General features: G+C 54.3%; 6 protein-coding genes across 6 annotated transcripts; 3 read left to right on the top strand and 3 right to left on the bottom strand.

The window, feature by feature from the left end:
• Positions 1–658: 658 nt before the first annotated feature.
• Positions 659–5102, top strand: G647_06848 (uncharacterized protein; the record flags this gene model as incomplete). Its single annotated transcript, XM_008731167.1, has 3 exons — positions 659–1033; positions 1081–4068; positions 4116–5102. 3 exons carry the CDS (start codon positions 659–661, stop codon positions 5100–5102), a joined length of 4350 nt encoding a protein of 1449 aa, XP_008729389.1.
• A 343-nt stretch (positions 5103–5445) lies between these two features.
• On the top strand, positions 5446–7534 carry G647_06847 (phosphomethylpyrimidine kinase; the record flags this gene model as incomplete). Its single annotated transcript, XM_008731166.1, has 5 exons — positions 5446–5498; positions 5561–5742; positions 5798–5880; positions 5933–7100; positions 7377–7534. 5 exons carry the CDS (start codon positions 5446–5448, stop codon positions 7532–7534), a joined length of 1644 nt encoding a protein of 547 aa, XP_008729388.1.
• Positions 7535–7770: 236 nt separating this feature from the next.
• On the bottom strand, positions 7771–9462 carry G647_06846 (uncharacterized protein; the record flags this gene model as incomplete). Its single annotated transcript, XM_008731165.1, has 1 exon — positions 7771–9462. One exon carries the CDS (start codon positions 9460–9462, stop codon positions 7771–7773), a length of 1692 nt encoding a protein of 563 aa, XP_008729387.1.
• Positions 9463–10203: 741 nt separating this feature from the next.
• Positions 10204–10655, top strand: G647_06845 (uncharacterized protein; the record flags this gene model as incomplete). The annotated part of the gene is made up of 2 exons (XM_008731164.1): positions 10204–10320; positions 10422–10655. The coding sequence occupies 2 exons, from the start codon at positions 10204–10206 to the stop codon at positions 10653–10655; spliced, it is 351 nt and encodes a 116-aa protein (XP_008729386.1).
• Positions 10656–12032: 1377 nt separating this feature from the next.
• On the bottom strand, positions 12033–14855 carry G647_06844 (uncharacterized protein; the record flags this gene model as incomplete). Its single annotated transcript, XM_008731163.1, has 1 exon — positions 12033–14855. One exon carries the CDS (start codon positions 14853–14855, stop codon positions 12033–12035), a length of 2823 nt encoding a protein of 940 aa, XP_008729385.1.
• Positions 14856–17439: 2584 nt separating this feature from the next.
• On the bottom strand, positions 17440–18562 carry G647_06843 (uncharacterized protein; the record flags this gene model as incomplete). Its single annotated transcript, XM_008731162.1, has 3 exons — positions 17440–17783; positions 17972–18152; positions 18224–18562. The coding sequence occupies 3 exons, from the start codon at positions 18560–18562 to the stop codon at positions 17440–17442; spliced, it is 864 nt and encodes a 287-aa protein (XP_008729384.1).
• Between the last annotated feature and the right edge of the window lie 8596 nt (positions 18563–27158).

Genomic DNA, 27158 nt, shown 5'->3' with positions numbered 1-27158 from the left:
AAGAATTGTATTCCACAACGCGTACGGAGTACACAGTAAACAGGTTGTTTCGCGGGGCACGATGCCCACAGACAATTCAGTGCCTCAACAGACGTCGGACTCACTTAACCCCCGTGGCCGTACATTTGAGGATAAGTATCACACGTAACCTGCCGTCTTTACGCAAGGTATGTACAAATGTCCTCTCCTGCGGAAATGCTCGTGGATCTTACACTTCAGGTTGTATCGGACGAGGGAGGCGAATCCGGCGAGTACTTGTGCCCATCACATTGCATGGTCGCCTTTCAACCCCAGAAGCCAGTCCGGTGTGCGCAAACAAGGCTTAGGCAAGTACTGGGCACAGAAAGAGCTGAAGTTTCACGTCGATAACGAGAGAGAAGCTGCAGCTTAGGAGTATGTTCCGACATGGGTGTCGTGCACGTGATATAGTCATTGGGTGAACCCCACCAATCCACTGGTACGACGTTGATTCGCTATGCTCCCTAAACGCGCTTTCAAAACGCGTCGCGGTCTTTCGAGCGCGACTTCACTGACGCGCCCACTCCAACCACCACCATTCATTTTCCCTCAGCTATACTCCGTACCTCAACTTTATTCCGTACTTTGTAACTCAGAAGCTTCTTCGTTACTGCACCCTGCATGGACAGGATTTAACAACATGTCGCACCGTTCGGCACTTGCCCAGCTTCGGGCTCAGCGAGCTTCCGGAAAGTCGCGACTTGAATCCTACCAGATTGAAGACCAGGGTGCCATTTACGATGAGGTCGACGAGGACGGCTACAAGAAGGTGGTGAGGAGTCGACTCGACAAGGATGACTTTGTTGTCGACGATAACGGTGAAGGTTATGCCGACGATGGACGCGAAGAATGGCAGAATGAGCGCCAGTCCTATAGCAGTGATGAGGAGGATATCCCTTTGAAGGGCAAAGCCGCAAAACGGAAACGTGAAGAGGAACGCGAGAAGGAAGATCGCTCCAACCACAAGATTCTCAACTACTTCAACAATGGCCCGGTTGCCGCTCCAAAACCCAAGGTATGTCCATCAGCAATCCCGCCGGCTTGGGTCTCTAACATGGCCAGATACAAACCACTGCCGAGGACGAAGCGTTCATGGCCGACCTGCTCGGAGAGGTCGATGCCAACATCCTGCCTGCACGTGCTTATACGAGTAAACCTGTCAAGTCGGATAACCGACGCAAGGTTCGAGTGCTCTCTCCACCACTATCTCGCGAACAGCCTCGACCGAAGTACCGGGCCCCGGCCACAGAACTCGTCGATACTCCTCCTCCACAGGCCTTCAACGATGAAGACGAACCTTTACCGACGTTCGACGATGACAACATCATGAGCGACCCCCTACCTTCGTCGCCCGTCGTCAAGGCTATCGAGCGCAAGACAAAAGTGCAGATAAAAGAAGAGGATGAAGATGACGATATGATGGACGTGGCTCAAGTCGTTGGAGACGAAGCTGCTCTAGCGAAAAGTGTCAATATGACGGGCAGCAGACCACCACCCAAGGTAAAGTCTCCACAACTTCCAACGCCTATGAATTCATCTCCACCATTACCCGCTGTTCAAGAAGTTGATGCGTCCTCCTGGACCAAAATCACCAGCCAGCTCAGCGTCCAGAGCAGTCCCTCTTCCGACACTCACATGTTCGGCAAGATGAAGCCTCAAGATGCTGTTGAAGAAGACGGCAGTCTACGAATGTTCTGGCTCGACTACACAGAAGTCAACGGTAGCCTCTGTCTTTTTGGAAAGGTCAAGGACAAAAACACGGGCCAATTCCGAAGTGCCTTTGTCAAGGTCGATAACATTCTCCGCAAGCTTTTCTTTCTGCCAAGGAAGTACAGATATGTCAATGGTCGCGAGACCGACGAGGAGATCGAAATGGACGATGTCTATGGCGAAGTCGACACATTGATGTCCCGAATGAAAGTCACTACCAGAAAGGTCAAGCCCTGTACGCGGAAATATGCCTTTGAACTGCCCGACGTACCAAAGGAAGCAGAATACCTCAAGTTACTCTACCCATACGACAAGAACACCCTACCAATAGACTTGCAAGGAGAGACATTTTCCCGAGTCTTCGGCACCAACACTGCATTGTTCGAACAATTCGTCCTGTGGAAGAACATTATGGGCCCGTGCTGGTTGAACATCGAAGATGCCGACTTCACTGCTGTCAACAATGCTTCTTGGTGCAAGCTTGAGTGCAGTGTCACGAAACCCAACAACATCAGTGTCTTGAGCAATTCTGAAGCCATGGAAGCTCCTCGTATCACATTGATGTCGCTTGCGTTCCGGACTCAACTCAACATCAAGGAGAACAAACAGGAAATTCTCGTTGCAAGCGCTCGGGTCTATGAGAATGTCTCCCTGACAGACACCACCCCTCCTGAAAAGATGCCCTCACGGACATTCACGGTAATGCGGCCCTCCGGCTCCGCTTATCCCGTTGGCTTTGCGGAAGAAACCAAGAAACAAAACGGTACCTTTATGCTTGAAAAGACCGAGCAGTTCCTCCTGAGCAAATTCCTCGCTCTGTTCGAGAGGGTCGACCCAGATGTGCTCATGGGCCACCAGCTTCAGGAGGTCGACTACAGCATCCTCCTAAGCCGACTAAAGGAGAAGAAAACCCCTGGCTGGCATCGAATCGGCAGGTTGAAGCGAAGTGAATGGCCAAAAACATTCGGCAGAGGTGGCTCGTTCTTCGCCGAACGACAGCTTCTGGCGGGTCGCCTTATGTGCGACCTCGCCAACGACATGGGCAAGTCCTTGATGACCAAATGCCAACAGTGGAGTTTGACTGAAATGTGTGAGCTATACCTGGGACCAGAAAATCCCCGTCGGGAAATCGACAACGAGGCGGCGTTGAAGACTTGGGCGACGACACGGGCCGGCCTGGTCGACTACGTGAATCACTGCCATGCCGACACATTCTTCATAGCCGCTCTCGCTTTAAAGTTGCAGATGCTGCCATTGACGAAAGTTCTTACGGAGCTAGCCGGCAATTCGTGGGCTCGTACCTTGAGCGGCACACGAGCGGAGCGAAACGAATACATTCTACTGCACGAGTTCCATCGCAACAAGTACATCTGTCCTGACAAAGAGTTCGGCAAAGGCCGCGCCAAGCAAACGCATGAGAACGAGGATGACGACGAAGGGGCCGACACCAAGAAGAAGGACAAATACAAGGGTGGTTTGGTCTTCGAGCCCGAGAAGGGTCTTTACGACAAGTTCATTCTCGTCATGGACTTCAACAGTCTGTACCCCAGCATTATCCAGGAGTACAACATCTGCTTCACAACTGTTGACCGAACAAGCACGGCCGAGAACGAAAATGAAGAGAAAGTACCCGAGGTGCCAGTCGACCAAGCACAGGGTGTATTGCCGAAGCTCATTGCCAACCTTGTCATGCGTCGCCGTGAAGTCAAGAAGTTGATGAAGGACAAGCGAGCAACACCTGAGCAGCTGGCACTCTGGGACACCAAACAGCTGGCCCTGAAGCTTACCGCCAACTCCATGTATGGTTGTTTGGGTTACACCCAATCACGCTTTTATGCTCGACCTCTTGCCATGCTCACTACCTTCAAAGGCAGAGAAATTCTGCGAAGTACCAAAGAACTCGCAGAGAGCAATCAGCTTCAGGTCATCTACGGTGACACTGATTCCGTTATGATCAACACCAATGCAGACAATATCGCACAGGCCTTGAGCGTGGGTGTTGAGTTCAAACGGTCCGTCAACGAAAGATACAGGCTGTTGGAGATCGATATCGACAACGTTTTCAGACGCTTGTTGCTACATGCGAAGAAAAAGTATGCAGCCATCAATATGTCTGAAGTGGACGGCAAATACGTCGAGAAGCTTGAGGTCAAAGGTCTCGATATGAAGAGAAGGGAATACTGCAATTTGTCTAAAGAAGCGTCTCAGAAACTTCTGAACGAGATCCTGTCGGGTGAAGATTCCGAGGTCGTTCTCGAAAAGATTCATGAGTATCTTCGAGAACTGGCAGGCAAGATGAGAGAGAATGCCATCCCGGTCCAGAAATATGTCATCTACACGGTAAGCTGCCCTGAACCGGGAGATGACACAGCTGCTGACAGGTTCAGAAACTCGGCAAGAACCCGACAGAGTACCCTAACGCCGATTCGATGCCTCAAGTCCAAGTCGCGCTTCGTGAGATTAGTCGGGGCAAGACTGTACGGGTCAACGATGTCATGTCGTATATCGTTACAATGGGAGATGAACAAACCAAGGGCTTGCCTGCGCCGAAGCGATCCTACACACCTCAGGATGTGCAGAAACCAGATTCCGGCCTCGTCCCTGACGTGGAATACTACCTGTACAAACAGATCTTCCCGCCCATTGAACGCTTGTGCGCACCCATTCCTGGTACCGATTCAGTCCGGCTGGCTGAGTGCTTGGGGCTGGATGTGCGCAAGTACCAGATCAACACTTCGGGCGGAACAAATCAGCAGAATACCGAGATCTTCCCATTGGAGTCACAAATCCCAGACAGTGTTCGTTTCCAAGACGCTGCCAGGCTCAATCTTCGATGCAGAACGTGCAAGGACGTTACGGTATTTGAGGGTCTTTGCGACACGACAGAGTCATGCACACCTGACGGTATATTGTGCTCCAACGTCGAATGCAAGCAGACATTCTCAAGACTCTCGATCGTCATGCAACTGGAGTCTCAGATCCGAGCACAAACTTCGGCCTACTATGAGGGCTGGCTGGCCTGTGACGACCCATCGTGCGGAAACCGGACACGGCAGATGTCGGTCTATGGCCATCGGTGCCTAGGTCCCACCGGACGTGCCGAGGGTTGTCTTGGCCGCATGTCTTATGAGTACTCGGAGAAGAAGTTATACAACCAGCTATTATATTTTGCTGCGCTGTTCGACACTGAAAAGGCCAAAAACAAAGCAAAGACCGAGAAGGAATATGGACAGAAGAAGGATCGAATCATGGTGCTTGCGGAGACGAACAAGGCTGCATTTGAAGATATCAAAGCTGTCGTTGATGGATATCTGCGCAAATGCGGACGACAGTGGGTTGAGATGGACACCCTGTTCGGATTCGCATGGGAATAGTTGGCATCGGTCGATCGCTGGATAGAAATGACCGTGATGAGAAGCAGTCCTGGCTGAGGCATGCGGACGTAGAGAGGCAGCCATGGTGAAGGGTGGTGATGGTGTGCTCGCTTCATTCTTGCCTCATTCTTGGTATTACGTCCAGAGCAAGAGGATGGAGAGAAGGCCGGCGTGTGATTGGCGAATGAAACCTCAACTGAGTGCCACTTGAACTTGACCTTGAACCTGAACTCGACTCATTCTTTGTAGCTCCCCGCTTGCTTCATTGTCGTATCTTGCACATTGGTCACGAACGGGAAGCCGCCTGTTAGTATTTGCGAAAGATGCCCAGCCGCTGTTCAGAATGACCATCCCACGAGTTCTGGTCATTGCCGGCTCGGACAGCTCGGGTGGAGCGTGAGTGATGAAGATATCGAGCGTCAGCCTCGCCTGCTCCTTGCTCTAACCGGCGCTCGCAGTGGTCTCGAAGCCGACCAAAAGGTCCTTGCAGCTCATGGCTGCTACGCCATGACTGCCACGACCGCGTTGACGGCCCAGAACACCTTGGGTGTGGACGACATTCACATCACGCCGCCAGCGTTTGTTGGCAAGCAGATCGACGCGTGTTTGACGGACATTGGCTCCGATGCCGTCAAGATCGGTAAGTCGCGCTGGGTGCAAACTCCTGTGTGACAGTGGGTTAAAAGAGAACAAAGGTATGCTCGCCTCGGCCGACACGATCAAGGTGGTCGCCGAGGCCCTTCAAAGGCACAAGGCCTCCAACATCATCACGGACCCAGTATGAAAATCCACATGCATTTCAGCGACCGAACAGACTCACAGCGCTTCAGGTCATGGTCTCTACCAGCGGCGCGCAGCTCCTCCCCGGCGATGCCGTACGCAATCTGCGGGAGAAACTGCTGCCCATATCGACGCTGCTGACACCCAACATCCCCGAAGCGACCCTCCTCCTCCGCGACGCCGATATGCAGTATAAATCGCCTGTCAACCTCGACGATCTCACGATCCTCGCGAAGATGGTCCACCAGCTCGGCCCGCAGGCAGTCCTCCTCAAGGGCGGCCACATGCCGCTCACCAAAAGCTACACCAAAGCCACGACCGACGCCGAGAGCGCCCTGACCGTGGACATTCTCTACGACGGCACCACCTTGACGACCATCGAATCTCCCTACCTCACGGTCAAGAACACGCACGGCACAGGCTGCAGCCTCGCCAGCGCCATCGCATCGAACCTCGCACTCCAGGTGTCATCCAGGGCAACCAAGGCAGCGAAGGAATCCCCATCGGAGCCGCCATCCCTCACCGTCGCCCTCCCCCTCGCGACCCGCAAAGCAGTCCACTACGTCTCGTCGGGAATCAAACTCTCGGACCCGACGCTCGGCCGCGGCGCCGGCCCCATCAACCACTTCCACAGCCTGCACATCCTGCCCTTCTCGCCCGGCCACTTCATCGACACGCACCTGCTGGTGCACCCGAGCGTCCGGGGTCCCTGGCACCGATACACGCACCACGCCTTCCCGGCGGCCATGGCGACGGGCACGCTCCCCGAAGGCCTCTTCAAGAACTACCTCGTCCAGGATTACCTCTACCTCACGCACTTTGCGCGCACGCACGCCCTGGCCGCGTACAAGAGCCGGTCGATGCCCGCGATCGCCGCGTCCGCACACATCATCCTGCACATCCAGCGCGAGATGGCCCTGCACCTGAGCTACTGTGCCGAATTTGGCATCTCGCAGGCCGAGCTGGACGATCCCGCACGCACCACCGAGTCGCTCGCCTGCACGGCGTACAGTCGGTACGTGCTCGACGTGGGCGCCAGCCAGGACTGGTTGGCCCTGCAGATGGCGTTGGCGCCATGCTTGCTCGGCTATGCTGTGACGGCCGCGCGGCTCCACGCCGACCCGGCCAGCGTCAGGGGGACGGACCGCAACCCGTACTGGAGGTGGATCGAGAATTATGTGGCGGAGGATTATTGCGAGGCTGTGCGTGTCGGCAGAGGTGAGTACGAGCAATGTCCCGGCAGTCCGTAAGCGTGTGTATGCGTGTGTACGAGCCCGTGTATGTCGGTTTTGCTACATGCGCATGCGCGACGTTGTGTTGTGTTGTGTTGTGTTTGCCTTGCCTTGCCTTGCCTTGCTCTGTGGATTACTCCGTGGATTCCTCTGTAATCATGCCTGATCTTCCCCCTTTCGGAGCAAGCAATACATGTGCCGCCGAGTGAGTGAGTGAGTGAGTGAGTGTGTACGTAGCTGACTAGCTTGTATCCCTCGACAGAACTTATCGAGACAAACATCGTCAAGCAATCGCCCGCGCGGATCGAGGAGCTGGTCGCCATCTTTGTGCGGGCCACGGAGATGGAAGTCCGGTTCTGGGACTTTGACGCTCACTCCGAGGAGGAGGAGGAGGAGGAAGGTCGGAAACAGGATGCGTAGGTATACACATACATGCATGCATGCTGACGTGCATGCTTATATACGTGCATGTATGAATGGAATGAGAAATACGAGGTGGCTGAAAAGCAAAGCCTGTGTATCAAAGCTGTTCAATGCACCTGTTGGATAGGATCGACTTGGTCACGGTCACATTCGTGGTGGTGATGGTACATATTAGCTAAAGTACTCCGTACAGTACGGTACACCGCTGATTACATGGAGACGAGCAACGGGGTCTATCCGACGACGTGGCCCCCAAACCCGACTGGTCTTCTCTTGCCGCCGTTCTCGGGCACGATGGCCATGACTTTATACGCCTTGCCCATCCCCTTGGGCCCGCCTTCGACGAGTCTCTTCCACCCGGTTTCCAGGTCTGTCTTTCTCTTCTCGATCTCCTGACTGTCCGCGCTTTCACTCTTCTGGGCCGCCAACTCTTTCATCAGTCTCTCGGCTCTCTCCTTGATGCCGAGCTGCGTCAGCCACATGCCCTGCTCGACTGGCCCGTGGACTTCCACTCCGGGGCTCGCTTCCAATGCCGCGTCGGCCAGGGCGCCGAAGTCAACGTCTGCGCTGATATCGGCGTCTCCGGCATAGACAAAGGGTGAAATGACTTTATGCTTGCGGATTGCACGGAGGGAGTTGACCGGCACGGTGTCCAGGGGGCCGTAATCGATTATGAGTGCTGCTCCTGCCGGAGTCGTTTTCGACATGGAGGATGGGGACGATGGCTGCGAGTCGCCGCCGATACGACGTGCAAAGTCCATGACGTATCGTGACGACTCGGGCGAGACTTCAATGCGAGACGAGACTTGGGATTTGAGGGCACGGTAGCGCGGTCGTTCCGCGATGACGAGGGACGAGGGCGTGCTTGCTTTGGCGAGGGTGAGCTGGAACTCAGGATCAGGTTCTTTGTGGCCTGAGGATTTCTCGCCGTCGTGGGAGAGCATGGCGGTGAGGTTGGGAGTCGTTGGCGCGACTAGAAGTTCTCGCCATTGGGGCAGTTTGCTGGCCAAGGGAGATCGATGTCTTTCTAGTTCTGCTTCGGTAAGGAGCTGAGCCTTTGTGTCTAGCTCTGCTTCTTCGGGTTTGGGAGCAACGGACTCAAACGCGTGGATGGGGAGGGCGTCGAAGAATTCATGCGCAATGATGAATGGGACGGTTGCGTGGGCGGGTTTGCCTTCGTCTTCGCCTCGTCCAGGAAGCAGTGCAATATCCTCGACCCATCTCACGGGAATGCCTTGTTTACTTGTAGCTTCGAACCAGACGTTCTTCCCTGATGGATCGCGAACCTCGTTGAGCGCGGTCGTTTCTCCGCAAAGCAGGTCCTTTTGCCTCTTCCGCAGCCCGTCTCCCGCCTCGACGAGCCAGACTGCGGATATAGCGTTCGCAAACGTCTTGAACTGCCCAATCGTCCTCAAAACATCACTCATCAGTGTTCCGCGACCGGGTCCCATTTCAATGAACTGGACACCCGCACTTGGCCGTCCCTGTGCCATCCACTCGGTCATGAACCATATTCCGACTAGCTCGCCGAAGATCTGCGATATTTCCGGCGAGGTGATGAAGTCGCCGGCTGAGCCGAACTGGTCGGCGTCACTGGAGGTTGGCAGACGTTTCGTATAGTATCCCCCATCGGGGTTGGTGAGGCATTGCCGCATGTATGAGGCGATCGATATCGGTCCCGTCACCTCGATCGCCTGCGCGATGGTCTTGGCCAGAGGGTTTGACCATGTTCGCGCAGGCAGCGAGGGCGAGCTCTGTGTAGGTCTGCTCGACGCTTGCGTGAATGCCCGTCTCGCAGGCGGCGTCGGAGGGTCATGGGTGCGGAAAGACGGAGGAGTCGGTCGGGATCTTGAAGAGAAGGATCGATATAGACACGAGGTCAGCCTGGGCTTTCGTTCGGTGAGTCGGCAACCTCCATATCTCATGGCGAGGGAGCAGGGACTCGGAGAAGGTCGTCGACGGGAATGGTGAGGGAATCAAATTGGCGCATCACTAGCATTTCCAGGTCGTGCACAGTATTGTACCATTCTAAGGCGGGAGGTGGGGAGCCAAGAGCCGCTTAAGCAGTGCAGGAAGCTCGCAATAGGCTTGTAATCGGCACCCAATAGGCGCTTCCACACGTCTAGGCTTCTTCTAGGCACCTTTAAGGCGACTCCAGGCAATGTCAGTCTCTGGTCTCACAAGAATTTATCTATCAAGTACTCCGTACTGACTCGTATTCTGAGAAGTACTCCGTACGGAGTACGTGCTTACCCTATCCTCGCCCAAGCATGCGACGAAAGGCATCCCCCAACAGGATAATGAGCCTGCCTACAGCACACAACTAACGTGTCCATGGTATTCGCACGATCCAATAGTCCTTTGCACTGGTCCGCCGTTATACGATCGGTCCTCGCATTCGTAATTCACGGTCCCGTCACCGCGTCGCTGTCGGTACCGACGACGGCTGGCCTGGCTGTCCGGCGCTTATCGAGGTTGAGATGAGACAGCACCATGCGATAACACCACAGGATACATGATCGCAAGCAAGTCCGTACCCTATTCAAATCAACTTGTATCTCTCCAGAACGTGGGAAAACCATGTTCTCGACGTAATGCAGCCGCGTGGTTCGTCAAGAATGCCCAGACCCCATGCATCGCGGCAGCATTCTGTATCTTCGACAACCATGAGCGGAAAGCGATATCAGGGACATATCCTTGCCACGAACGCCTCGGTTGCGGCCCTGGAATGGCAACAAGTCCAGGGATCGAGGCTGCGCGATCTGAAGCTCGATCCCATGCAGGTAATACATTTATAGATATGCGCCAGGACCATTCCGCCGGAGATATGGCTGACCACAGCAGATTTGTCGACGGCTCCTGACCAAGTTTTATGGCTCATCAGCCAGCGACGTGTCAGAGGGCCATCCGGAATGGAACACTGGGCGTGGTTGCCACCAACGGTGTGGTTGTTATGTGGCCACTTCTCGTCATCGAGTCCCAGGTCGTTAACTTCCAGCCAACGAGAAAGGACAGACAGTTGTCGATCCGGGCAAGCCGATCCGTGGTCTACAAGCTGATGAACGGCACACTGGCTGACGAAAAGACCGCGCGCTTGGGGATGAATGTATTCTGGTAATCGCCGTAGCGGCGGCCTCGGAACATCGCATGGGCGATGCGGCAAGATGCCCGATATCATATAAGTGCAGTAAGGAAGCTGGATGAGTGCACTTCACTTCACAACTTTACTCTGAGGGCAGGAGGAGCCAAGTTACCGTCGCTGCTGTTGCTAGCATTTCCGCAAGGGAGAAATCATGGTTGCTGATGAGAATGACACACTTGAGACCCTCAGTCTCTCCGATACAATGTCCTCACAATCCAACAGCACAGCTTCATTCGACTCATTCGCCCACAGCATATATCCGGCTCAGCCGCCGGACGCGACACATCACGAAGACCGAGCAGCATGTCCGAGCGACAAAGGGGAAGGGCATGAGCCAGGAGGTCTGGTGTCTCTGGAAAACAAGCTTCAGGTCCATCCAGAAAATCGACTTGAACAACCCAAACCCTTGCTCGCCCGGGCTTGGTACACGGTCTCAAAGTGAGGAATCACACCACATCCACTTGTTGGAAGATCAAAAAGCAAGATCGAATGCCCGTAGTGGCATGGGAAGACCTGATCAGGAAATACATATCCGCTGAGAATACCCTTGTCTTACTGCTTCGGGGGGCGGATTGAGGGAAGTTAGGGAATACAAGCCCCACGAGAGTCCAAAGGATGATCAACCACACGCAACCCACGATACCTCGTACGTGGACCGCTGGGTCTCGACGAAAATCTCCATGTTTCTCAGTGTAGATGTCATGAACATCTGTTTGGAAAGGTAATGTATGCTTAAGGAACTAAGTCTATCTAGGGACATGAGCCCATATATATAGGGCTCTCCATGTCCGTTTGCAGACGGTGAGGTGTAAAGCCCTTTGTTCAACAATTATCCCAAATTACATACTGTGAGAAGTCTCAGTCTCCGGGGAGAACCACTTCCGCCAATCTCTGAGCCTCTGAACGCTGATTTATGGCCCGGGGCACTTACAATATCACAGTATTGTATATATCGGTACCTATAAATATATATATATATTGTAATGTAATGTACAGTTGAGGAACGAGTCGACCATGAATGACCATCCCATGAATATGACCATCCGTTTATCCATCCTCTCGTCCGGTCCTGGACGCCGACTCTTTTACCATCCTATGCATGTTTTCGTACATACAGTACATACAGTACAGTGTCGTTTCCCTGTTCCGGAGTCGTGCGCCTCGCAATGCAGTACTCGTACAGCACACTGTAGACGTGATCCTCGTCTCGAAAATGCATCGCCCGTTGCCAGCAAGTGGAATGCTCGACTTGAGAGGACTCGCCTCTCGCTTGGGCATCATTGCTCGGTATGTCTGCCCTACCCCATAACCACCTGATTGTGTACATTTCGCTGTCGAACACGAATGACTGATTCAGGGCCCCAGTTCAATAACGCCAGCCTTTCCCCTCAGGTTTCCACCCTCCTCTTTAGCCAGCTCCTCAAAGCCACCACCCCAACCTCGGTACGTCTCCTTCTGGCTCTGCATTCTATCCCCCTTGGCCGTCTCCGCGCGCTCGACCTCCTCCCTTCGACGCCTCCTGTCTTCTTTCTCCCTCGCCCTTCGCTCGTTCCTGGTCTCTCTCGATAGCATCTGCGCCGCTTGTCTCGCCTTCCAGACCGGCACTTTCCTCTCGCCACCACTCCCAGACTCGAGCATTTCCCTCGTCCGCTCCCGAGCTGCCGCCTTCGTGTCCTGTTTCCGTAGCACACGCCGGGGCGTCTCCTGCTGGCGAAGCATACTGGCGGGAAACTGAGCGCGGATCGTTTCCTTTTTGATAAGTTCGAGCTTTTGCCGGCGGGAGAGGCCGCGCTCTTCGGATTTCTTGAGCACTTTTTCTTGCGCGGATTGAATGTCGGAGAGGATCTTGGCGCGGGGACTGGGTGCCGGCACGGAAGGGTCGGTCAGATCGTCGTCAGTGGGATCGACTTGCTTGGTCGGGTCTGCGACGCAGTCAACCTCGATATGCTCCTGGGAATGTCTCCGGCTCAGGCGATGGCCCTGTTCGTTGACTCTTCGCGCTCGGATCTCGGATGGATTTCTGGGCTCAACGACGGCATTCGCATACTTGCTCACAAAGGCCGACAGCTTCCGTTTCTGCAACCAACACTCGTTCAGGATCTCCTTGTCGAGAGGCCCCATTCCTTCATCCTCCAATTTCTCGTTGACCAGGATGATTTTGTCAATCGCACCAATCATGGTTCGCAGCAATTCGATGAGGTCGGCGATGTTCTCGTTTGTGCTGTAGGGTGTAATCTTCCGCTTCTCGAGCAGCTTCTTGACCCTGACTGTTCGTTCTTGGATGGAGGCTTGTTGTTCAATGTCAATCAAGTAGGATTTGATCATCTGTCTGACGTTCATGATATCGGGACTGAGTCGTCGCAAGGCTCGCATTGTGTGATTTTTGCTGGGATCGCGCTCAAAGTCCAGATCTCCGTTCTTAGTCTTCTCGAGGGCCTCGCCGTTAATGCCTTTGGTGGTTGCAATGGCTATTTCCAGATACATCCGAAGTACTTTTGGTGAGAACCTGAGCCTTTGGCCGTCTGGATCTTCTTCACTTTCACGCCCACTCATGTCTTCTGTGCTTTCCTGCATCAGATCCATGATTCGACTGGCGGTTTCGAAAACATTCGGGTTCTTCTTGTCTCTCAGACAGGTGCTCATTGCTATGATGAAAGTGCCACGCACCATCAACTTGTGGTTCACTTCTTCGGGCCGGGGTTCGCGAAGCACATCCAAAACAGCTCTGCTGGCGCGGGAAACCCGAAGTAGACGCAGATAAGCCATGATGTTTTGGTGGTCAGGTACGATCTTGTACGAGCCGTTTTCAGCAGTGAGCAATTCCCAGTAGTACTTGCCCAATCTGAGCTCCCGAAGAGCAGTCGCTGTTTCAATGAGCATCGAGAGAGTGTTCGTCCCGGGTGTGGCATAGACCGAGGAGTTGGTCGTGCTGACTTGCCTCGCAGACGGATCTGATCGAGGTGTTATCCTTGCCGGGGCATCGATCGTCGACGGACGCTGCTCGTCACTTCCCACCTCATCATCCTCTTGTGCATCATCCTGCATTTCAGCATCTGGCGCTTGCGACATCTTGGCTATGTTCATGGTTTGATGAACCAGGCTGAGTACGTCCTTCTGGGTTTGCTTGTCGTCCGAAAGCATCAGTACTCTGCCCATCGCACAGACAAGGGTCTCATCGATGTGAAGATAGCCCCTCCTCCACCGTGCCGTGATGTCAAGCCACAGTTTTCGGGCATCATCAATGACCTGATCAAAAATTGGTTGCGGATTGAAGCCCGGACCTGCTCTGGCTCCTTGCTCTATAGCGCGCTTTTGAGCCTCGCCGTTCAGACCTTGCAAGATGGTGGTGAAAGTGACATGGTCCGGAGCTCCCGGGCCGCGCTCTGGGAGTCTCCCAGCGATCTTCCACATGGCGTCGACGTCGTGTGCTCGGGCGCATACACTGAGGACAGCGTTGGTGTGGATCGTGGTTGGAGTGACGGCGGAGTTTGCAGCGGAAATGGAGTCGTAGACGCTCATGGCTTGTTGAACAGCATTGGGTTTCTTGACGTTGTGGCGATATCCTCTCAACATGATCGTGTATGTGTGTGAGTCCGGCTTATGACCTCGCTTCTTCATCTCATTGTAGACCTTCCACGCCTCACCAGGGGAATCCTGGCTCATCAGCCAGTCGATAATGTGATTCCAACTGACGATATTCTCGACACCTTTCCCATCGCGACTCTTCTCACTCGCACGGACGAGTTCCAACGCCTCGTCGAACTGATGGTCCCTCAGCTTTTCTACAACCCCTTGAGCCAGTTTCAGTGGGTCCACCAAATATTTCGACTCCTGTCTCATAGCTCTCTTCAAGTACTTTTCCCGGGCGTCGGGCTCGAGACGCTTCAGCCGGTTGTTTTCCACGGCCTCGGCATGCCGGGTATTGAACCTTGACCGCGGGTTCGATGGTCTGACCTTGGGCACCGAGACCTTTTTTCTTCTGTCCTTGAGAGCCTCGAAGAGCGAGTGGCGATGGTGGCCTTTTCTGAGGGATTCGAGGGTGGCATGGCTGCGAGAGAAACTAATTGTAGGATTGATGGCGCGCTCGAGGGGCTGAAGTGTGGATCGAGGTGAGGTTATGGAAGGGCTACCGAGGGAGAACAACGCCCGACGCAGACAGGCATCGCAGGTAAACATGAGAAGACTGAGGCGAAAAGCTCGACATGAAGCCCAAGGAGGAGGACAGCGACTGTTCAATGCAACAAAGTCATGAAGTCGCGGTCAATAATTTTTTAATCGGGGCAAGTAGACCGAAAACGATACCATACGTCATTTTAGCCTCTAACGGCGGTAATCGTGTCAGACAAAGGTACGGCCATTACAGAAGTACCCGGTACTTCGATAGTCCATGTATCACTCACGGCGCAGCACTGCGCCATTCATGGCGGCAACATGGTCGAGCCGGAAATCAGAGTTGTTCGCTGATTCCTCCGGACGTACTCCGATCTAAACGGATCCCTGCCAAAGATGTGTTTCTTAGTCTCACGCATAATCTGCAAACCTCAGCATTTAGCGTACGGCAATCGACCTGTTCGGAGGCCTGCCGGTACGGGTCTCCATCTGGTCCCTGGTACTTGTCAGGACACCTAAAGGACGTCAAGCTCTAGATGGTTCTGGGCTGTAGCCTCACATAATTAGCACTCGGTGCCGTCCCCTTGCTCAGCTAACCCGGGAGCAAGCCACATCGTCACCCAGCACTTCGGACTCTGCAGTAGTCCCTGTGGTTGACACGCTTGAAGATCTGTTCAAGCGCAGTATCCCTGTCGTGCCCTATCTTGCGCCACCCATGCAGGCCGTTCTCTTCTGGACTGGGGTATAAGTGAGGGTTTCCCGGCCGTATCTTGTGAATTCTGTCCACGGGTTATATTTCCGGGCATGCTGGGCGGGAGTTGAGTCCCTCGGAAAACAGCTGCCAAAAGAAGCACGACGACTTCCTGGTGCTCATACCGGTCAGTCTGTGCCTCTTTGGCTTCGTGACAGGTCGTGTTCGCGCAAAAGTGTGTGTTCCGGCTGTTCCGGATGGCGGACAGTGATTGGGTGCAAACAACTTACCATGGGAGACCGGAGTCGGGACAATGCTCATGAGTCCACTGAGGCTCAAGTCCTCATGGTATCGGGGGCTGGCTGCTGTAGCACGAAGGAGGATGCGACCATGCTATACTTGAACTTGCTCTGGTGGAAGGAACAGCAAGATGTGACTCCTGATCAGGCCAGGTACCAGGATCGGGCAGTGGCAAGACTCGTGCAAGCGTTCGATTGACTAGCATGGTTCGTCCTCGTGTTGATGCTAAAATCTAGCGTTGGGTCATGGCCGTGAACTTAGTGATGATGGAGCAGTCGCAAACCAGACTGTCGGGTCCCCGAAGAAAACGAGGTGTGTTACACGAGACGGTTGTGCTTTGATAGGTGCGACGCAGTGTTCTGACATCTGTCTGTCACCTCATTGCGGGCACTAGGAAACTAAGCAGTAGCGTGAGCGCTACCCGTGAAATAGCTAGCCTTCCCAGTTAACAGCATTAGGCGTGTTAGGCCTAGAGCCCGCCTGCTGGGCTGAGGAGTTAGGCTCCAGGGCGCCTAGCTCTGACGCCGTCCCGGGCAGTCACTGAGCCACGGGGACGGCCTCTAGTGGTTGCGCAACACCCAGCGCCGGCACATTTCGTGCAGCTGTCGGCCTCAAGCTATCCTTTTTGCCCACCCCTCGCTACTTCGGCCACCATTTTGGTCTCCTTCGCAGGCGTCGCTGTTAGTCTTGTGTAACCCCAAACCCTCGTGTTCAAGCAAACCCACAATAAAGTAGCGTTGGTCACGAATGTGCGCCAAACCGCGATTCGAATCCTGGCGTAACTTAAATTCTACGACCAGCGTCTCTCTGCATAACAACATCTGAAGTCGTCAGGTGGAGAGTGCCTGGCCACCACAAAGACTTCGCCTTGCGCGACCTGACCGTGGTGCTTTGGTACGAGTGGAAGAACGTCTGGCGGACATGATGGAGAAGGAAAAGTTGTACTTGTTCTTGGCGGAAGATCAGTGCTCGAATATGTTCGGTCTGCCGTGTCTACCAAATATGTTTGGTAAGACTGAGTTTCTCATCTAAAAAGCATTCTCTCCACGCGCACCAACACATCAGGCCATACAATGTACAGTGGCGGACCGAGGGGCCCAGATTCCTGTCGCAATAGCAGGTGACCCAGGCGTGCCCGCTGCTGGGATTTCCTCTGTCGCAATCCAGTCGACGTCAACCTTTTGTTTCTTCACTTCCGAGCTCTAAAAGTCTGGGGTATCCGTCCAGAAGTCCACGGCTTCCGTAAATGCTCCGCTCTCCCCTGAAGAAATGCATTCGATCGCCTGGTCGTCGTAACGTTCATCGCCTCGAAATATTCTGTTGCTGTGCCGTTGGTGGAAGAGACCGTCAACCGAAAAAAAAACACGCCCCAACCAGTCAAAGAAATTCATGTGCACGGGCACCACCAGCCAACATGACAAACAAACTCCTGCAGACATGCCCTTCGACCTCGATTCTTTTGGCATGTCCGATTACCTCCTCCACTCCCACCTAGGGTATCTTGGTAAAAATGAGGTGCTGCTTCAATGCAGAAAAGCATCCAACTCGGGCACAAGCACTCTGGCGCCGCTCACCGGCCCACGCAGTCAATAACCAAACCACACCGAGCCCCGAACGCATCATCCATCAATCGCCCAGTTGCTTGCGTCCCCGTGCGGTCTAGTACTGACGTTGCTGATAGACCTGGCCTTGCTGTCCGTAGGGCGAGTTCGGGTAATTTGGATAGCTGCCCATCTGGCCATTTCCCTGTGGATAAACCATGCCGGCCTGGGGCTGCGCGTATTGTCCCTGAGCATGGTTGTCGGGGGTTTGATATCCTATGGGTGGGAGAGATGGGCGGGCTCCATTCTGTTGGTAGCCTTGCCCCGGAACCTGATGTGCATCTGCAGGAGGGTCGACCTGGCTAGCTTGCGCCGCAGCTCGGTGACGCTCTTCCTCTGCCTTGCGTGCGTTCTCTTCCTCCTTCTTGCGAGCTTTCCATTCCTTGCGGATTTCTTTGAACTCTGTCAACACGTCAGCAAACAACTTCACACTCTGGGTGGGGGATGAACAGGCAAGCTGAAGGACGCAATCTAGGCTGCGGCGCCGGGTCGGACTTGCGACAAGCGCCGCACAGACAGCCTCCCGGATCTCGTTCACCACTCCCGAGCATAAAGGGAGGGGGTTTGTAGGTTCGCGCTAGAGTGCATACCTTCGGGAGTTCTCTTGGTGCCATGCGATTGCATGGTCACATGCGCGTTCAGATGATTCAACGTTCCGTACGCTTTCTCACACCCGTTCCAGCCGCATTTGTACATTCTCTCAATCTCTTCATATCTCCGTCGAGGTCGCTTGTGCTGCTGCGCACCCGGGATCGGCACAAATGAATACACCTACAGGTTGAAAGAAGTTAGATCGTGGACACATGTCGGAGGCAGAAGTCATTCTAAGCGCTTTGACGTACCTGACCGGATCGCGACGCCGCTGAAGTCTGCGGGGGACCTTGAACGCCTGGCCCCGGGTGGGGGTACGGACCGGGCATACCATGTTGTGGTGGATAACCTCCCCATTGCTCGTGTGGCGGTCGTTGCTGCATGTAAGGCGGATGTTGGGGCTGGTAGGCATGTTGCATGTCCTGGCCCTGAGGGTAGGGTGAGTAGGGAGGGTAGGTCGGGCTGGCTTGCGAAATCGAGGGATCTATAGGAACATCCGAGTTAGATCTCACATGGTGGGAGCTTGTATTTGGATTGCCATTGGGTGCTCCTTCTGGCAGGGACTTTGACGGACTTGTTGGCTGTGCCATGGTTCCAACAGCACCTGGGTGGTGTTGCGGCTGCGGAAACTGGCTGTAGCGAAGATGCTCTGGCGGGAAGCCCGACGAACGCGCCGACGATGGGGGCAGACCGTAGTCAGACTGCGGCGTGTTGTTGCTTGAGATGGGTGCAGATCGCGGGTCCTGCGTGGCGTAGGTCGCGACAGACGACTGATCTATGTGACGCGGCTTTTCTCAGAGTTTGCTCGTGAAGATTGGTTTGTCTCGTGGTGTTGCTAACCTGACTGCGCGTACTCTGATCCACCTCTGTCCATCAAAAGTGCTCTTCACTGCCTTCTAGGTGAAGAACAGGACGCGATTGGTGAGGCAGTGGCAGTGACAAGCGGTAAGACACTCGAGGCGCACTGGCGTACAGTGCCTGACCCGAGAGAAAGGTTGTGGATGGAAGTGGTCGCTCCAAGTAAAAATCGTCCAGGCCACACACTGGACGGGAAGACAACGATTCGACTGAAGCAATCCCTAGACAAGACCGGCGCGAATCTTTATTTTGAGGGCTGTCTAGACGAGAGCCCCAGGACCGTGGCGGACTCGAAGGACGCCGCCGTTGTGGAGAGCAGATTGGACTGAGATGGGGTTGGGTCGGGAGCGACAAGCGCTATTTTGCACGAGGAACGGACACCAAATCGGTCCTGGCGTGCAAAGCACTCGAGCAGAAAAGGATAGGTGATCTTTGACCAGGGGCAGCGCAGTGTACCGTCGAACCGAGGGCGAGAATGGGTCGAAAATGAGAGGTTTAACACGTTCCTCACTGCGCTAGTTGCAAGCTTGCACTGAACCAAGAGGAGCCGTTACTTCTCTCGAGATGGTGCGGGCCCAGAGACTAATAAACAGTAGAGAGAAAAGGGTAACCGGCGGGAGCCAACCTCGTCCACGGTCGGAGGAGTCTGATAGGTCTGGGTTTGGCCCCAAGATCCTCTTGTTCTATGTAGCAGTTGAATGGTGGGTTTCTCGCTTTTGGCGGGTGTCTGCTGCGTGCTCCTGCCAACCACAGCAGGTGGGTGATGCCAGGTGATGTGACAGGGTTGCTTTTCCCTCTCTCTCTGAGATTCTTGCGCCGGAAGATGGCCTCAACTGGGATGCTCGCCCGTTGGGTGATCGATCAGAGACGCAAATGGGTGACCGCCTTCAGGTGTGGAACCCAGGCGCACACTCTTCACTACGTCTCCTGCCAATCGCAGTGTGTTTGGCAATGGAGAAAGGCGTCTGCCGGGACGAGGTTTTGTGTCTTGACCTGTTCGCCTTTGAGGGAGATGAGCCTAACACCCCGGTCGATGGAGGCAAGCTCGATAGGCTGCGCCAGGGCAGAGGCAGGTTTACACACACCGGCAAACAGAGTTTGGAAGTCGTGTTAAAGTGGGGTGTCGAGGAAGATTCAGTAAAGCGCACAAGCTTCGAGCGCTGACTAGTGTCAAAGAGGTGATGGCGCGACGGCGGCAAGCTAGCAGCCTAGCCCTCAGGCAGGGGTGGCAGGGGAGGGCACGGCGAAGATTGTCTTCCAAGTGGGCCGCCCCCGAAATTGTCAATTGCTCAATCAGAATCCTCGGAATGGATGTTTTTCCTTCTTTCTCACTGCTGCTGTCCCTTAACGCGTGACATAGGCAGCGTTACGGATAAGACAGGTAGTGGCGAGGATGTGCAGCGTCAACGTGGACAAGAGTCAGGAGGTGGATCTGAGTTTGGGGTGAGGTAAGAGGTTAGATGTGGTTGAGTGGTCGAAGGGTTCGACGATGGCTGCTGAGTGGCTTCTTCTGCGCCAGCACGCTTGAGGTTGGATCGAGCTCCAAGAGAGGGCGGCGAGACTGCGCTGCGTCTGTGCTGTTGACTGGCGGACTGCACCAAAGCAGAAGAAGAAATGAGAAGCGACCAGAGCGCCGGGTGCCGTAGCAGTTCCGCTTTCGGGGGGCAGTTGCCAGCAGGTGAACTGTGTGCGTTCGCACTCCGCGGTCACACTGTGGTCTCTGCTGCTGGTTGAATAATGATGCAGCGCAGACCGGGTGTGGAAGGGTTTGGCACCCGCGCTGATTGGGCCTACGACTGGACGCAGACCAGGAGAATGCAGATGGCTGGTCGGCGACCGGGGACGTTTCCTGAGGTGACGGTCAAAGAAAGTTCCCGGTGGAGTAGCAGGACGGAGGAAGGCGGACCAGGATAGGTTGTGGTTCGACGATGCAAAGGGTCGAAGGATGGGGTCGATGATGTGGTTGAGTGGGGAGCAGTGAATCAAGCTAGCAAGAATGAATGAGATTGCAATTGGAGAAGAATCTTGATCACTGGTTATTTGGGGCAGGAGAGGGTACGGAGCGACGTGAGTTCTGGATCCGGTTTTGCAACAGTAGCCGACGAACCGAGGGACAGGGAAGAGGCAGGACGCTCGCAGCTGCTGCGCGACGAGCGAGGAGCGACAGAGCAGGGAGCCCGCAGTTTGGGAGCGGAGCGCAGAAGAAGCCTGGAAACACAGGCGCAAATTATTTTGGGCGATCCATCACAATGATTTCACCTCGGACTCGCTTCAGTACGGAGTACTCGTACTCAGTCCTGGATTGATGCTCGGGCCAGCAGGATTCGGGCCCCGTCCCCCACTGCTGGATGTCACGGGGGCTGACTCTTCATGAGAACTGACTTCGTCGTACCCATCGAGCAGGAACGAAGAAGGGCATCGAGGGGGCCATGTCGCGTTTCGATATCGAACTGAACGGTGAGGTGATGAGTCGGTAATGGTCCGCACCCCTTCTGCAGGGTTACACCGTGGGCTAGACATTTGTGGGCTAGTAAGGGCTTGGCTATCAATACATCCCCACGCGTCTAGCTGTCTTCCAGCGGCGGTACCAGTGGGAGTCGACGTCGAAGAGCCTGCCCTTTGCAGCTGTGATGTCGTCCTGGTTGCAAAAGGTTTTCGCCTCTTTCTTGCCCGAAACACCAATCATACCCGCCGGGGGCGACAGTTTTGTTGCTCATTCCTCCGGGCCCGTTCCTCCAATCCAGCGCCGTCGGTGTGATCTCTCATTCGCTGGCTCGCCTGGTGTCCACTCCGCACCTTGACCGAGTCTCTTCCTCCTGCACCGCCAAATGGTGTTACAGAACCCTGTGATTGCTGCCCAGCATGCTCCCCCTTGCTCCAGGCCATGTGCCCTCACACCACTTCGCCTGCAGAAGGTCTTTATCAGACGCACACCTTAACGAGGGCCCATCCACAGTGGAAATCCCGAAAGCAAAAGAGACAGTTCCCACATTGATTAAGTCATATGCTGCAATGCTCTCCACCATCTCTACGTTTTTCCCAGCCCTAGGCCTGACTCACAGTGGCGGAACAGCCGTCGGAGCCTCTTGTCATGGATGGGTTGCTGCCACGTTGGCTCGTGTTTTCTCGGAAACACAAATTCCGAAGGCAAAATCTCGCATTCCTTGTCGAAGCTCAAGCTTCGATCTCGGGGCCCAACGACCATCGACCGAAGCTAGCATTTTACCCTCGAGCTTTCACTTCCCCAGGATGCCTAAAGAAGTCTCCATCGCTTCACCAATCGGGCATTCGGACCCTGCTACTTCAACAGTCTAGCGCACCAGATCTGATCAGGTTTCGGGGCTCGTTCGAATGGGTGGCCAAATGTCGACACTATTGTACTGGGTAAGTACTTATTGCAACTCCGTTGACCTCTACTGGGGTGCCCAGTGACTCTCGACGTTCCACATGATCCGTAGCTGTAGAGCGATGACTTTTTGGTATGTGCGGTCTCTGGATCTCGTGGATTTCACATTTACTGCAGCGAAACCGAACCACAGAGTAATGCTCCAATACAGTTAGCCACCGATGGCTTCGGAGGGTCAAGCACTTGCTCCAAGTGCTCCATGTGCTCCATGTGCAACCTTCGCTTCTTGCGTAATTTCCAACAGCGTCTCTGGGAGCGTCGCCGAGCAGAATAGCACCCCACTTTCATCGGTGATGAAGAGCACACTGAGGGTGAACCCACTGGCACACTTTCCGAGTAACATGAACCAACCTATGACCAATATCCGCCCGTCAAGTTGAGATGCATGTCAGCGTCAGAGCACGACATTGCCTCTCACACGATACATGAACATGATCACTTCCGCCACCCTGGCTGGATGTCAGTCACCAGAGTGCAAAAGGTTCCCGGACCATAGTGGCCTCCGTGCCAATAGCAGCCAAATAGTGGTCAGCTACAGTCATCCGTCGCTCAAAGTCCTTTTCACACCCGTCAGTGGACTCACCGCTAAGCCTGCACTGCAGGCTCTCCATTCTCAGGAGGAATATTCCCACTACTGGCGCGCCGTCCATCTTGCGGATCGACACCGCGAGACCCGGCCACTGAACAATTAGTTACGCTATGATATGACGAGGCTGAGAGCTCTGGCTCTCATATCCCTCGGAGCCCCATCTTGCAGGCTTGGTTTGCATGGCCTAGACGGGCTTGTTGTGTTGATCTTAGTTAGTTACTCCGTACTTTAGGCGTCTTTCCGGACGAGCGCAGCGCCCTACACGGTAGACGTTTAATCAAAAGATACTTTGAACTACGTCCACCAAGAATCCCGCAGAGCGCCCGACAACGCCAGGTCTCAGGACCCAGATCTCTGGGCCATGTCACCAACTCCCGAGCTTCAGATGTGGAGCCAAGGAGGTGCCAAAGGAGCATGTTGACGCATCGTCCAGCCGTGGTTGCAGTCGAGCTGCAGTCGAGTTGGAGCCCCCCTCCCCATGCAGGTGAGAAAGCTAACTTCTTTATGCTTTCTAAACGCTGCTAGCGGGCCCCGAGTATGCCGAGGGCTCGGGTACGTGTGCTGTCGTTGGGGTTGAACGTTTGGTCAGGGGGGGTTGCAGAACGCGGCCTCAAGCCCGCTCCATACGCCTAAGTCCATGTGCTCTGCAGATTTGACAGCTGCGGGTTTGCTGCACTCTCCCTGCATGGCACCGTAACGACATGGCTGGTGCAGGACGGAGTACATCTTGTGGGAGTGCATAAATCAATCATAAGCGGTGGTCTGGCAAGCCCATCATTGGCTCGTGGACTTGTGTTGACCTGTCGAGGACGAGCGTTGAATCAGGAAAGACGGGCTTCGTGAAACTACGAGGAGCGTCACCATCATACTCCCGACGTGCCCCAAAAGGCAGTTGCGTGTGTTTTCGTAGAGCCGTTCTGTCAAGCTAGTGGACCTGCTCAACCATGGTGCCGGGACCTCTTGGAGCGACTAAGACCTGGATTTCGGAAAAGCTTGAGCCGCACATCAACGGTATTGGGAGGGGGAGGATACTTTTCTGTCGACGTCGGTCGCACACTGTCAAACGATTAACGGCTCTGACACGGAACACAACCATGGCCGCCGTCAAGCTCGCCCATCTGCTGCAAGACTGCAGCGATACTCCGAACATGTCCTTGGCGGAACCCCCCCCCCCCTGCCCTGCCTGCATCTTAGAAGCTCCAAGGACCAAGTATCCAGTACTCGTAACCATCCCCGGGACACCAGGGCGCCGGGGGACTCTCGGGACCGCCCAAGTTCGAACACCAGCGCCCCTGTGCGCGCGGGAAACGCCGTGCATTTCCCACCGCATTCATTGTCTGCAAACCTAGGGGCCAGACTGAGGACACTTCGTAACCCTACGGACTACCTCGTACTGTGTACTCAATACTCCCCCGTGCAACTTGGCGACTTCCCGATAGTGGCAGATTAAAACTGCCCGTTGATCAGATGGTGCAATGATGCTGGCGCCCACACTCGACTGGCCAACCTCCGGGAACTGTAAACATAACTGCTTTGGCCACCACGGAGTGTGCATCATCGACATCAGCAGTGACTTTCGGGTCGCTTGTAAACTTCCTGTGAGTGTGTGCTCGCAAGCGACCCTGACGGACGCAGCAACCCAGCTCTTGGGAGAGTTTCACGCATGGGATGAATGCGGCAGTCGGCCTTCCAGGTTCGGACGGACTCGGTGCAAGCCAAGGCGTCACTCTTTTCCGGATTTCAGCGAACATCATGCAGGAAACTAAGTACTGAGTACGAGGTATCAATCATTCTCCCGTTAAGGTTCCAATGCTGGGCTGAGGACGCGCCAACTGTCAATACAGTTCACTGCTCGTCTCTCAGGGTCCACCTGTAGGCTTCGATTCCAGCATTCCTCTATGGTCGAACCGCAAGCCGAGGGGCCCTCGAGTTCCTCCTCGGAAAGAAAATCTTGATCGTCCAGGGTGGAATTTCGCTGAGCTGGGATACATTTGAGGCCGTGACAATATGTGATTCCCTCATCACCATGTCGAGCTGACCGATGCAAGAGGCCACCACCATGGATGATAGAGTTGGTGTCGCCTCTCGAGGATTGTTCCTCCATAACCGCCACTTGATACTACACTATCAGTTTTTAACATTTATTGCGACCACCACTTGTGTTTCCATCGCCCTGCTGTTTAAAAACAGCCTTGCCTCCGGGATTTCCCGCCTTGTTGACAAGAACAGAGGCGCGCGCACCCAACGGCCAATCTCTTGAATTCCTTGGCTGCAGCCAGACTTGTCAATCTTAAACCTACACACGGATAACACGGAAGGACAAGTTGCAAGCAGACCACGTGTCACGGTATGTATGTATGTATCCCGACGCGTGCCAGAGTTTTCCTTTCCCAAACACATGATTGCCAGGCAGTTACGGAGTACGAGGTAGAGAGTCCCCGGTACTGATTAGCGGCTTTCACGTTCAAGGCTTTATCCAATGGCTGTCTCTGCTCAAGAGCCGGGACAAAAATCCCAGCTATCGCTTAGGATGGATTCAGTCGCGTGCTCAGGCACCCTTTGCGGCAGGCAGACAGACAGGCAGGACAAATGTGGTGACTCTGATTGCACGGTGTTCATCCTAGAAGCGTGCTTCGTATCAAGGGGAAGATGCAGATGACGAGACTACGTGGTGTGACAGCGAGATACTGTAGCCGCGACATGATCTCGATGACACGACGCTCCTTGCAGTTCTATGGCTCTTGCTCTTGTTCTTGTTCTTGTTTTTGCACACTGAACACTGAACACAATCAGAGAGCTACCTCGGGAATGTTCAGCTTGTCCAAACAGGAAATGAGAGACACGAGACTACTTTCCTTCAGTGGCACACCCGGCACAGTCGTGAACTCCAGACTCCAGTCTCACACTCGGAGTCAAGCCCGTGCCCGCGCAAGTCATAATCCCTCTTATCTACCACGGTGTATCACCGCTTGAGCGTACTGTATGTGTATACGAACCCATGCGGCCCAAGATCAAAATATCCCCTTTCTTCACTTGCTCCTCTGACAGAGGTACCCTACCCAGCCAGTGACGAGAGTTTCTTTGACAGACAGACAGAGTGTACCCTGCCTCTGCAAGTACCTGAATAGACTGGCTGTGATATTGAAGATTGATGGTGAAGTAACTTCCAGATGGAAGAGACTTCACCATAAGAACTATCTCACTGTGTTTGCTAATGCTACGATTCAGCAAACAACAAAGAAAGAGGTGTGCACTGATGCCCTTTGTTCAACTCAAGTCCCAGTAGCACTATTACTCTATCCAGGACGCAAGTCTGCCAAAGTCCGCATACCTGGCACCCTGGACGTTGGCCGCGTATTGCATGTGCAGTGTACATAAGTCGGCCTCTCACCAATCGCCACCCTTTTCCAGCCTGACAATGGGACGACCTAAGCCTCTCGACGGTGCTGTCAAGGACCAACGCGGCGTCGCCATGCGTGCTTGTACGTTAACACGCCCTCCAGCGCATTGCCCCCATCTCTGACTCTGGCGTTTACATCCAGCAGGATAGACGAAGGCCCCTTGCTGCTTATTAGATCCTGGTTCACAAATCGAGTCGCGTACGGTCGTCAAGGTCAAAGCCGAGAACGTTGCTATTCGCGAACAGAATCACCACCTCGCTCGAGCTAATGAAGTCTTGTGTTGCGGACGTCAAATGACTCCTTTTGACCGTCGTCCTACTGTGAATCACGAGAAGCGTCGACTAAGGCGATCTTGCGACAGTACTTGGTCTACAGACAAACCAAGCCAGTCTCGTTGTTGGCTGAAATCAAATCATACAAATGTCATTGAAAAGCGGTGACTGTTCATGGCAGGTGCGTGGTTGATTTGTTACACGGAAGCTATGTAGCAAGTAATCTTCGTCTATTGTCCTGGGTCACACTAATGAACACAATACCTGCACGCCTTGCGCTGGCCTGATTGTCGATATCAGCCGTCTTCTGATAAAGGCCATGAAGGCATCTCTTCTCTCGTCACGCAAAGCCAGCTCTATCAACTCTGTGTTCTTCAAGAGATGCTGAACTCTTCACACATCTTGCATACCTGTGGGAATACCAGGAATGCTTAACACTGCCCAAAGGAAAATAAAGTCGTGTCCAGCCCACAAAGACTCCAGTCTATCTTTTCCGCCCTATGCCCTCGAACGCCTAAGCCAATGATGAAATGCCGCTCCAAAGGTCTATACGTGTCACCGTGACCATAAGGAAATAAGTGTGGCAAGACTTGCGAAGTGAACACACGATTCAACGACCCGCTCCGTCCGTCTTCTTTCGAAGGCATCGAGTCGATCGCA

This window comes from Cladophialophora carrionii (genome assembly GCF_000365165.1).
Source record: "Cladophialophora carrionii CBS 160.54 unplaced genomic scaffold supercont1.5, whole genome shotgun sequence".
Classification (NCBI taxonomy): domain Eukaryota; kingdom Fungi; phylum Ascomycota; class Eurotiomycetes; order Chaetothyriales; family Herpotrichiellaceae; genus Cladophialophora; species Cladophialophora carrionii.
The sequence above is the reverse complement of the archived record's forward strand: the minus strand, read 5'-3'. Positions and strand labels throughout refer to the sequence as shown.